This window comes from Pocillopora damicornis, chromosome 3, assembly GCF_964200805.1.
Source record: "Pocillopora damicornis chromosome 3, jaPocDami1.2, whole genome shotgun sequence".
In the NCBI taxonomy this organism is placed as follows: Eukaryota; Metazoa; Cnidaria; class Anthozoa; order Scleractinia; family Pocilloporidae; genus Pocillopora; species Pocillopora damicornis.
Window position 1 is genome coordinate 18,583,701 of NC_142672.1, and position 12,500 is coordinate 18,596,200.

The following is a 12,500-nucleotide window of genomic DNA, read 5'->3' on the forward strand; positions in this document are numbered from 1 at the left end:
TTTGAAAGCAGTTTTTTGAACGGGTACTGAACAATGGGGGCAATCATGGGGATATTTTGACAAAAGGTAGGGAATGATGTGCGTTATCTGTCCATGAGAAAATGTATTATCCAGGGATAATGTTCTGACGCAACATATGCGAACAAATATCAACGAAAGTTTTTGAGTCATCTCTTATAAACTTGAGTGTGGCCACTGTCTAAATACTTTTGAATGTATGTAAAAGTGACTCATTTGCTGTCTAATGCAAAACAATCATCTTTTTCCTGCTGATTTGCAGCATGAAGATTGTCTAAAAGTTTCCTTTTTATGTCAAGGGCCTTCCTCAATGCATCTTGAGCTCTGAAAAGTTCCGTCAGATTGGCTTTCAATTCGTTCCCTGCTTCTCAATATTGTCGACAACAATTTTGTGCTGTCCACCATTACTGCATTTAAAGAGTTCAAATCTTTCTTTCTTTAGTGCGTCCTGGGTTTTGCTTAGCATTGCGTGTGCACTTTCCAATCTTTCACTGTTTTTTTCGAAGGTTTGGTTGGAGCTTTGAAACTTCTTCAAAACCACATTTGAAAAGATACAAGACTGGCCAGTTTCTTCTTGCAATTTTTCCATGTCTTCTTTGAGATGCTGGGTCTTCTCAAGTGTCCATGTAATATTAATCGCACCTTGGATTTCTCCAGGTTTAAATGTCGTGAGGTTACTGTTTGAGCATATTTCTTCAGCCTTCTCGTTCCAAAACGTTTGATATATTTTCTGAAGACCTGTGCTCCCTTCTATCTCGCTTTCAGAAAAAACTTTAACCTTCCTTGCCCTGGCAGCTGAATAGGCATCACTTTTTACTTTCTGCCGGATCGACTGGCCAGAAGCAAAGTCCAAGATTGTGGGCTGACGTGACACCTCATTGAGGACATTCTTCCAAAAACTTTCGACTGTCAGGTCCTCCTCTTCAAGAGTCACAGAGCAAGATAATTCCTCCTCAACGTAAAGCAAGATTTCGCTCATTTCCACACTGTCACTCTGACTGGCACACGGACTAGAGAAACTTGATCAGATCAGTTTATGTACGGTTTTGTCACCGTTTTAATACTGATTGGCTAAATAACTGTCCCCAGTGAAGCGGAAACCGCAAGTGAGCGGGACATGTTCCTATTGTTTCCCTCGCCGCTGCTACAGCTCATTTTGCCTTTACACGTGAAAAATCTGTTCCGCTCTATGTATTTTGATAAGAGTTAGTTTAACACTGAGATATTTGATCAGTTCCTTATCTTGTAACACTCCAAATTCAAATTCCATCCGGAGACAGTGGACGAAGAACCACTCTGTGGATGTGCCACTGCAAATTTCTATTTATTTAATTATAAGTATTTACATGTAGATGAATTTTTTTTCTTATATAAAACTTTAGTGAACACTCCGCTATATTTTCCGAGAAATAGCTTATTATATGATAAATTATACGTATATTTTGACAAGCAAGTAAATTTATTCACCTCTAATACACTGTGACCTCGCTCCCAGTAATGCAAGGTCATTATTGCCAATAAAATTCACTGGCGATTTTTTAAGTCACAAATGCAACTGGAAATCTCATGAAAACAGTTACCTGACTCGCTTGAAGTTTACTTAAGCGAGTCGGCAAACTTCAAAAAATTTTACAATGTTGTCAAATCGGGAAAAGAGAACGCGTTATTTTTTCACCTCGTCTCGCGCGCCAGTTCTAGTTTGGAAGCGGAAAATATTTATATATACCATATATATTCAGCCAGTCTTCTACAAGCGATTCGTCCATCCACCCTTTGGCTTGAGCACGAACATGGATACCCCGTGGCAGCACCAAATCTTTTGGCAGAGTTTTTCGTTTAAACACCACATAGGGGGGAAGCTTCGTTCCATCTCCTAGGCAGGCTAGCATCACTGTGAAACGATCTTTCTCGTGACCAGTTGTCATGATCGACACTGATTTTGTTCCTTTTGAGTCCACTGTAGAATTTGAAGGCATGTCAAAAGTAAGCGGGGTTTGGTCTGCGTTTCCAATCAACGAGAACTCATATTTGTGCTTTTTTCATTCAGCAATAATGAAAGCCTGAAATTTCTCAAGTTTGTCCTCAAAGTTCTCAGGCAGTTTCTGTCAAATTGTTGTTCTTCGGCGGATCGACAAGTCATGTCGGTCCATGAAGCGATGACACCAGTGTACTGAAGCCTTAAACTCACTCTCGGCAATGTTTCTCGCTTTTGCCATCGATTTTGCTTTCAGACGAATTACTGTGGTGGAAATTCCAATACCAGCTTTTCTCTTCTCGTCAATCCATTCCTTCAGTTCTTTCTCCAATTCAGGAAATTTAGCTGGGCAATACCATGCCGCTCTCTGATTGCGATGAAGACCTTTTAATTTTTCTTGCTGTGAGCGTCACCTTCGAACATTCTTCTCGTCAACTTGGAACTGGCGTGCTGCCTCTCGATTTCCTTTCTCTAAAGCGTAAGTAACAACGGTAAGTTTAAAGCGTGCTGTATTTGACGGAAATGATTTCAAATCTTACTGTCACACAATGTAAACACGGCCTTTATTGAAGTCTTATGCTATTGGAGCAAAGGTCATGCGTTACTCTGGTTACATAGATTGCCAAGCACGTGCCTAGAACTGCCATGTTGTAGGTCACGTTGCATTGTGATTATCAAATGTGAAAACTTTTCCTTCATTAGAATCCACACGTTGCCAATTAAAGAGCAGAAATGAATGGAGCTACTAACACTTATGAAATGGAGAGTTAAATCAGAGGTTATCATGTTTATGGAAGCAGTTGAAAACCCAAAATCGGCGATTTCTGATTGACTGATCGAGAAGTGTCGAACGAAGACGACAAGTTTGCAGTGGCTGTTTATGAAGAACTTGGCATCGATGGGAAGAAAATTGTTGGACATTTACCAATGGAATTCCGCAGAATTGCATCCTATTTTATAGAGAACGGTTGTGAAATTTCCTGCAAAGTGACTGGAAAAAGGAAGCACTCGAAAGGCCCACGAGGAGGAATGGCTATTCCGTGCAACACGTTAAAAACTTGATGCGCTCATTGCTGCAGAGAAAATCAAGATTCTTCGAAGATATGGACTTCGTGTTTAGTTGTATGTGTTGTAAGTTAGGAACAATTTAAAGCAAACATTAAAACGCGAATTTACCGTACTACCGTGAGTTCTCGTGCATATTAATGAGGTGTCAAAACGCTTGTACCTGCGTATAAGGCGCAACCCCAATTTCGGTCCCATTTTTCCGGGAAAAAAGTGCGGCCTATCCGCAGGTTCCAGGACGAAAGACTTGCGGTTGAACTGCAACTTCGCACAAGTATTGAACCTGCCATTCACCGAGACTATTACAGAAATCATCCTGTGTTGAGAGGAGCTAAAATCCAGTTTAATTCTAAAAAAGGTGGCATCGGCTTTCTCCCTTTGGAATCGCTCTTTGATCTTACTTGTTTCAACTTCGAGTCAGAAAGAGTTTTGTCTGAAAAGGGTTTCGAATCAGCATTCTTTAACGAAATGATGGTTACGTCAGTGAACTACACTTACAGTGGGACTTTGCAAATCATGGGTCTTGCCAGCGTTGTCGGTTTTTCACTTGAACCCTTATACCCAGAGCAAAGAACTAAATTGTTGCCTATTTACCAAGTTCTTCGAATAATGTGGACCAATACAAGGGGATGGCCAGATCGATCTAAGGAGTTTAAAGTAAATCCCTTTGTTCCTCTGTTACGAAAAAACCCGCATGAAGGAAGTCCTGATGCCGATTGGAAATCTGTTGCTCCTAAAAGAAAGTGTACCGGTAATCAGTGGAACAGAGAAAAAGTTTTAAAGCAACAAGGGAACAGCGCATTTCATTCAACAAAGAACCCAAATCAGTGAAACGCCATGCGCCGCGCGAAGGAGCACAACAGCCAGAATTTGCGAAATTTGAGCAAAGCGATCATTCAGCTGAGCGGCAGGGAAGCAAAAACTACACTGTTAAGCAACATGAAAACACTAAAACACAGCGAAAAATGGAAACAATGACAATCCAAAGCGACATTGGTCTGCAGGACAAAAGGCTGAAAAGAGATCGGATGATGAGAAAAAACACAGCGGAAGACCAAGAGACAATCCAGTGCATGTTACGGTTAAGAAGTCCTCTGGACGGTCTACAAACGGCAATAATGCGGGGGAAACTGAGAGCAAAAAGAAACCAACCTGACAACACACTACACGAACAACTGGTGGAAGCTCTTCAGAAAATGTTACTGTGAAAAAAGAAAGCGGCTGCAAGCCCGCTGTAATAGAGCAAACTGAAGCACCTGGATCACTGTGGACAAAGACAAAATCCGAACAGGGTTCTTCAGAGGACGAGATGGGTGGGAAAGTGATTGAGAATGAACATGAAGACAGTAGTGTTCATCACAAGAAAAATAAACAAGCGACAAGGGAGAGCGCCACGGCAAACCTAAGCGCAACAAGACGTGAGGAAGAAATGGATAAAACCGTACCAATGGAAAGTAAAAAGACTGTCATGACAGAAGAACAAACCGTAGAAACACAGGGCAAAATGTCAACCAAGGGAAAGTTCAATGGGACTTCTACTATGGATAAAAAGACTGAAAGTTCAAAAATTACCAACAGTGTGAACCAAAACATGCAAACTGAAAAAAGAAAATTCGGAAACTGCTTAACAAGTCGGGGATTTTAATTAAAACAAGAGCAACAATCATGCTTACTTATTTGAGCAATACTTAATGGGAAGGTCATCGTTACCAATTCCGTGTGCGTCAAGAAAATTTTACTCTAAACAACACATTCATGCAACTAAAAATAGTACGCAAACTGCACGACGCGCAGAATTACCATCACAGCAAGGGCCAAACAAGGAGATGATAGCACTTCAACAAAGTAAAGTTGACGGAACCCTCCTAGAGAATATTGAAACCATTGAAAACGAAATGAAAATCTGCAAAGATGAAACAAAATGAGCGGAATTAATAGGGGCGATGGATGTGGCGAAAGAAATTCAAAAGAAAATACTTATTCCCACAATGGATGCTGCAAAAATATACAAGAAGACAAAAGCTACTTTATTAAACCAGGAAGTTAGTGACTATTTTTGCGCTATCGATACGTATGAGAAGCTGGGAAACACCTTAACGTCGATCAAATATACATTGATAAGAAGGCCTTTTTGGTGGAATCCAAGGGTACTTCGATTGGAGAAGTAGTAAACCATATAGCAACTGTTTTGGAAAATCTGCAGTCGAACAAGGATGTCACTGACAATGTTCAATCAACCCTGAAAGGCAAATTCAATGACGTTTTGAGATATCTTGATACGAAGAAAGACAGAGATGTTTTCGAGGCCATTATTGCAAAAATTACAAGCGTGAAAAGTGTTGTTTCTCTAAAAGAAAAACATTTCAAAGGAAGTGTATGTGGACATATAAGTGAATTAGATTCAAATCTAGATAAGTTCAAACAAATGCGTTCAGATCTGGAGACAAAGGCTGCCACAACAGAAAAAACCCCATCTCAGCAACATGCACATGTTCAGCGAGCTGCAGAAAAATTTAAAAAAGAAATGTTTAAAACAGTTGCAGATGGCCGCAGCAGAAAACTAAAATGCGAGGAATTTCCTGAGCTTGCACAGTATATTGAATTCGCATTTGGCAAGGGAGACAGAGATCTTCGAGGTGGAGGTGGACTTGAAGCTGATCGTCGATTGCTGGACACAACTCTCTTTAAAGCTGCTGACAACGTTACCGTTATACGCCATGCCAAAGAGTCAATAAATCGAGTGAGACCAGACTTTAAGATTTCGAACTCATGCCTCTACACATACACTATGAATTTCAAAAGAGGCTCAAAGCAGGCCGAAAGACACCACCATGGCAGGGGGGTTAATTCCAATATCTCCCTGCACAAAGCCCCAAATACAAGCCAAAACTTTTATCCAGTAAATGCACATTGGTCCACCTCACACGTAAACTACCTTATTGATTCCATGTCTCAAAACGAAAGCAGTTGCCTTCTGGATTCCAAAGATGCCAAATGCATTGTGTGTGGGGATATTGCACCTGTCTTGAAGCCCGGAAAAAGCTGGTCCAAGTTTGAAACACCTGACCACTCTTTCGATCAGTCCCGAGTGAATGCGGTGACTCTGATGACTCATCTATTTATAGACACGCCAAAGCTCACTAATGTTGATCTAAACATCATGGGAACTGACACCGTTATAAATGTCACTAGAACAGGAAAAGCGATAACCTTAATTAACTTGTCCCTAAGTGAACCGGAGACTGTTTTCCACGTTTTCAACGAATTGTTTTATTTGATGACCCTACCATTGCTGGACAAGTACTTTCGCAACTCCGAAACAGGACAACTCAAGGAGGTTATGGGTTTTATTGTCGATAATGGCCCCTCCGAATCTCCGTCAAGTTTTCTTGTGCAAATGTGTTTAGTTCGGTTTCTAAAATTTCTCAATTTGGACAAGGTCACGCAGAGAGCTTTTGCTGAGTACCTAAGCAAAAGGAACCTCGTAGAAAGGGTTCATGCCATTGAAAACAGGGCGTTATCTAGTCATGGTCCATTCTGTTCAAAAGCGATTCACAGGAGTGCATCACCCGGAAGCAAAGAGCACAAAGAAAACATGGAACACATGGCAAGTGAAGTTTGCAAATGCATAGGCAGTGCATTTTACAATAAGGAGCCAATACATTGCTTTCGGGGGATTGGTGCTGAAGACAATTTTGTCTTTAATGACGAGAGCAGCCTGAACTCATTCAGTTTACTTTCTGATGAGAGAAGAAGAGAGGATAACACTACCTACGAGCCAGTAAAAAATGATATTTTGGAGTATCTGGAAAATGTTTGATGTGTAGAGAAGAATTTTAAAGGATGCTACAGCGAGGACTACCGCACATTAACATTGTTACAAACAGCATTTATTGATAAGTACAGTGTATCGATTTACCGAGAAAACGATGATTGGAGATCAAAGGAACCATTTGAGAGATTTGATCGTCAGTCTCTTCCCGACTACCAGAGATGGATAGAGAGCGGGGAGCTCCATTACCTCAGTTATGAGGCAAGACGAGACTTTACAAGGGGACCTTGGGATGAGTGTTCAGGCTTGTTCCTTACAGAAAAAGTACTGGAAAGTGCTTTCGTGTCCTACCTTCTCCTCTGGAAGAAGAATTGAGGGCAATCGCTTATCTAGGTTGGATCTCCGTTGACGGAGCATCGCAGTTTTATGCCAGTGTGCAAAAGCAATTAAGTCAGCAGAAGGAAGAAGATTTGAAACGAGAGGCTTGGAAGTTGCATCCTCTCTACTAGGAGAGCAGGACAGCGCTCATTGAGAGAGCTGGGGGCATGAACCCAAATTTAAAGAAGGACGAGTTGGTTCAGCAGATAGTGGAGAGCAGTGGTGATGCTGACTGCCCGGAACAGCTGCCTCCAAGATTTGTTGCAGCACAGCGCACCAACAATCGATGCAACTTCTTCAAATCATGATCCAGAGGTCATTTTAGGTGCATTGGAAATCAAGTTGTTGGAGATAGAGGAGAAGTCAAGATCAAACGTCGACAAAGAAAGGCCAGGAAAATCAACAAACAAAGATAAAACGGAGGCCAAAGATTCAAAGAGAATACAAAGCAAGATAAACGAAAACGTCAGAAGATCTGGAAGGAAAAGAAAAGAGCCAGCAAAATTAAAAGATGGTAGTGAGTCTCCCAATTTTTCCACTCATGTCGGCACACTTGTAGATGTCCTTTGGACTGAGAAAGACCTGGAAGGGACAAACTGGGAGCCTGGATGGTACTGTGGCGAAGTACAACCATACGACGAAAATATTGACAAAATTTTTGTTTTATTTCAAAGATCGTGCTGTATATAGCTTAAACGTAACCGGTGCTTTGCTGATGGCATCATTCGTCCAGCTGAAAACCAGCAAACTGCTCCTTGAATAGCTTACTGCAAAAAGACACTGAAAAGAACAGAAATTAGTTATATGAAAGATGAGAGCCTGTATGTTGTTCTCAACACTTACTTTGTGACTGTTTACCTGGTATTAAAGGGATAGTGAATGGTCCCTGAAAAATAAGGGTCTCGTAAAATTTAAGTTAAATCTCACAGATCGATCTTGCAGTCTCGTTTTTTGAGCGGTTCAAAAGGCTCAAAACGTTTCACAGTCTCGAATTGTTTGCAAAGCCGTTTTGGGGTCTTAACATTGGTCTCGCAATTAAAACACTCAAAATGTTTGAGGGAAACCACTCATAAGGGAAACCACTCATACTCAAAAGTATGAGAAATTGCAATGAAGAAAACGCCAAAGCGGCAGAGGCAAGGGTAGAAGGCCAAACAATAGTTCTCTCTGAAGAAAACCCAACAAGCGTTGCAAAACAAAACCAAACAGCTATCAATGCCAAAAAAAGTCAAGTATCTCTGCCAGAAAACCAAACGATTGTCACCTATACAGATGATGAACTGGTCTCTTTTAAGGACAACATGGTTTCAAAGGACACTAAGGCTGTGTTTACACTTGAGCATTTACTGCAGTTTTTTTTACTAAGGTCAAGTTACTAAACCACGGTACATCCGTTTTCGGGAGCCTAACAATTCCCATCAAAATGAGAATGCCAACGAAGGCCTCCATTTCTTCTCTTGTGACAGGGGTGAAAGCTTGCTTGTGTTTATATGGTTCAGTTCTGACCAAAAACTCATGGTATTTATCAGTTTCTCAAATAATCATGTCCCAGATCAACAGATCAAATTAAATCTTGGCTGGATTGTCAACATTATGAAATCGTTTCGAGAGTCTATGGTTTGGCTCAGTGAACTGTAGAGGAGTGGTGTGCTCATCTGGTTCTCCACACCATTGTAAATATGGGTCAACATTTTGCTGTGGCCGTCTTGAGGCACAATTTCCTCTAGAGCTTTACCTGTTTTTGGAGGAAACAAAATATATTGCTACCAAAAACAGCTTTAATTCTATCATATTTTATAACTATAGCAAAAGTTGCTCCTGCAAGTTTGCGATAAATTTGGATGTTGAGTGAAGTTCACCAATGGTGGCCAACAAACAACATTATTTTTAACTCATGAATACGAGAAGCGTTAAACGGATTGTGGCAGTGCAGTGCATGGGTGACATTGAACCCGTGATATGTAATGGATACCTGGCATACCCTAGGGATGGCATTGGATGGGGGAGAAAGTGGAGAGATGGACGGAAAGGATTGGGGGTCAGTGAAACAGCACCTAAAATAGGGCAGGAACAGTGAACATTAGATATGATATGATATGTCATGGTCACCTGCCTTACACATGGGGACACCTAGGAGAGTGCAGGGTCTGAAAGATGGAGGACGAGCCTTCGATTGGTACTAGCTTGGAAAAAAATGCAACCATGACAACAACAGGCAAAGTATTATGCCCAAAGGAACACTGTCCTGTCCATTCTATATCACCAAATGCAACCAAATGTACAACTAAATTGGATAAGACAACTCTCAAAACATTGATTTTGTGACAGACTGGGACAGTGCCCCTGATTACATCAAATACATAATATCTAGTAATCACCAATGAAATATTCTGAAGGGCAAGCTAAAAGGTTTACATTTATGGCTCGCATGTCGTCTCACCACTGCCTTTGCTTGATATTTGTTGGCTAGGGTTCTTGTTGCAAACTTGAGTTCTTAAAACTGATTTCCCGTTCCATTTAATATGATTGCTGATCTCCTCTGGGACTTGGCAGGCATTGAAATAGCAGTTCCTTCGCCATCCAATGCCAAGCTCAGAACAATGAAAGGGACAGATATTCAGGGCACTTACATACTTTGACTCTGTACAAAAAATACCAGCTGGAGCAAAAATAAGCTCAGCCTCACTTTTAAATCTGGAAAAACACCAAGTGGACCTATATCCAGTTACATCTTTCATACATAGCGACAAAGGAACAGCTTTAATTGACTTACATTTATCTCTTCAATCGTATGACAATGGATTGCTGACTATACTCCCAAAATAGCAAAAAACTTCCATCATTTTTCCAAGAGCAGAAACACACAAAGTATTGTCTTTCTTAAATTTAGAATCTTTATTTAGTTCATGTGGGAAATAAATATGCACTAATGAGGTTAATTTAATTACAAGAAGTTGAGGTGTTCAATTCGTCAAACGTAAGTAACAAGAAAGATAAATTCTTGGTAAAATAGTTTATTAGTGATCTAAAGAGAAATCTGCTACCTCAAAATAACAAATTATAGAGAGAGACCACATACTTCCTTTCCCCCCATCCCATGAACAAATTCAACTGTCATGCAAGCTTGTTCAGCCTCTGCAAATTTTTTAGAGATTCAAGTAAAACAAATTTGCACACAGTCTGTCAAACAATGTATAAACGATGGAAAGGATCCAGATGAACAGGATCGACAATAGTAAACTCTGAACATAAGCTTTAAATAGTTGGTTTGATCAGTGTTTTAAGGAATTCTGTTGCAAAGAATGCCAATACGTTCTATCAAGGACACAAACACAAATTGCAAAGTTGAGACATTTTCGGGAGCAGTCATTTTGATAGAGCCGCAACATAAAGCGACAGGGTAGATGTCAAACTTGCAGAGACCACAGAAAGGAGAAAACAGCAAAACAGAAAAACTACTTTGGACTCTTACAAACAGCAAAGAATATAATATTTGAGTTAAGTTTACCATATTTACTTTGCCAGATGCATTGGAGTTGTGTTAATTTTAATTATATTTATGTGTACACGTAATATAATAATTTTTATTATTTCACATTAACTTAATGACATCACCCAAAAGAAAAATTTGAATGCAGTTCAGTCAGGCAACAAAATGAAACACTGAACCTTTCTTAAAGTTTGCTGCCCAAAGCAATCAAAACAAAACATACTCAATCAAAACAATTCAAATGGTCATGGTTTTCTTCTTGGGGAAGGGGGAGGGGGGGTTTTGATTTTGTTGTATGGCATTTGCGAACTCCATCAAACTCATTCAAACTCAATCAAAAGAAAGAGTTTGATGGAGTTTAGAAACTAAAAGGTTTGATGGAATAGTCTGGGTTTGTTTCTCAAAGGTACAGAAACAGAAAAATATGAATTTATATACTTGCTGTCTTGCTTTCATCCTACAGTCCAGACCGACTTTTTTTGTATTATTTCAAGAATTTTATTGTTTAGCTTTTAAAAGCAGGAAAATTTTCATTTTTAGTTTAAACATCATGTGCATTAAATAACTCATCAGGCTTAGGAAGTTATTGTGTTTTCACGAAATGGGCAACTGAAATGCTCAGATATTATGCCTGTTCTGCAAGTCAATAAATCACCCATCTAAAAATTTGTTCATAAGCCAAAGGATAATTACATGTTGAAATTGTATTTTTTTTGTTAGTGAATCTGAAATACATGTGTTATTTAATGAAGTGCAACCAGAGGTTTTCAAAGATTTTGATTTTTACCCTGCTGAACTGTGACACTCTCAAGGCCATATTACACAATGCTTGCAATTTCTGTTTGCAATGATATGCAAAAAGCTGCAAATTGCATGTTTGACATGTCACACGCAGCAACTTGTCTGGTAATGTTGAGGAAAGTAGAGGAAAGTTCTAATTTATTTGCAACTTGCAAACCAACATTTTGCAGCATTGCAGGTTTCCAAAATGGGGTGATTCTATGAAGGATCAGGGAGCCTTAATAAAGTAGGTATGTACTGTACGTATGTATGAAAGATGGCCTTCATCATAAATTATAAGCCTAATACTGTATCCTGTTTGAATAAGCAACTTACTCTATTCTAAAGTGCCCAAATTTGGGGAAATGGTGCCTGCATTTACTTTGGCAACACCTGGCCAATGTTTTCTTCCTGACCCTTTCCAGTAGTGTGTCTTTATTGTTCAAAAGATAAAATTACATATCTTATGTTACATTAAAAAGAAAAGGATGTAAATAAGCTTAGGTGTATCTAAATAAGATAAGTATATACGTGGAAACAAATACAAAAGTCTAATACAGGAAGTACACTTTTACAAAGCTACATTGTACTTAAAAACAATTCTATTAAAAAATGTATTCTTAAAACGGTTTGTGCGAATGGCGGGCATGACAGGGGATTTATTTCTCAAATTATACCTCGTGATCTTGGTCTCAGGGAAGTAGGCTCTAAGAGGATGGCTCAGGATAGTTGAAACCTTGCGACAAATTTTGTGATCTTGCGTTTTAAGTAAGTCACCTATCACTAATTTTCCTCCTCCTTGTCAAACCACTCTATCCCATCCACCAGCAGATGTGGTACCACATGATGGCACTGATCTTCCCTGATTAATTGTTTAGATTTCAGTAGCTTTATCCATGAGGACACCAACATTAAGAGTTCAGACGATGGTGCCTCGCCTGGTTGCCATCCTCCCAATCTTCCAGGGGAGATGTCCTTGATCTGCTTCTTTGTATCCTGGTTTGCAGTTTCGTTTAGTTGGC

General features: G+C 39.8%; 1 protein-coding gene and 1 pseudogene across 2 annotated transcripts in view; one reads left to right on the forward strand and one right to left on the reverse strand.

Moving 5' to 3' along the window:
• The first annotated feature begins 4,367 nt into the window (after positions 1-4,367).
• LOC149048641 (uncharacterized) lies at positions 4,368-7,062 on the forward strand. The gene is made up of 2 exons (XM_089199512.1): positions 4,368-4,635; positions 5,140-7,062. The coding sequence occupies exons 1-2, from the start codon at positions 4,368-4,370 to the stop codon at positions 6,876-6,878; spliced, it is 2,007 nt and encodes a 668-aa protein (XP_089055638.1). The 3' UTR covers positions 6,879-7,062.
• Positions 7,063-12,261: 5,199 nt separating this feature from the next.
• Positions 12,262-12,500, reverse strand: part of LOC149048642 (uncharacterized) — a 2,575-nt pseudogene continuing 2,336 nt past the window's right edge. The window contains exon 3 of the transcript XR_016184736.1: positions 12,262-12,500. This exon is cut by the window's right edge and continues 67 nt beyond it. The product of XR_016184736.1 is annotated as an uncharacterized LOC149048642 (transcript).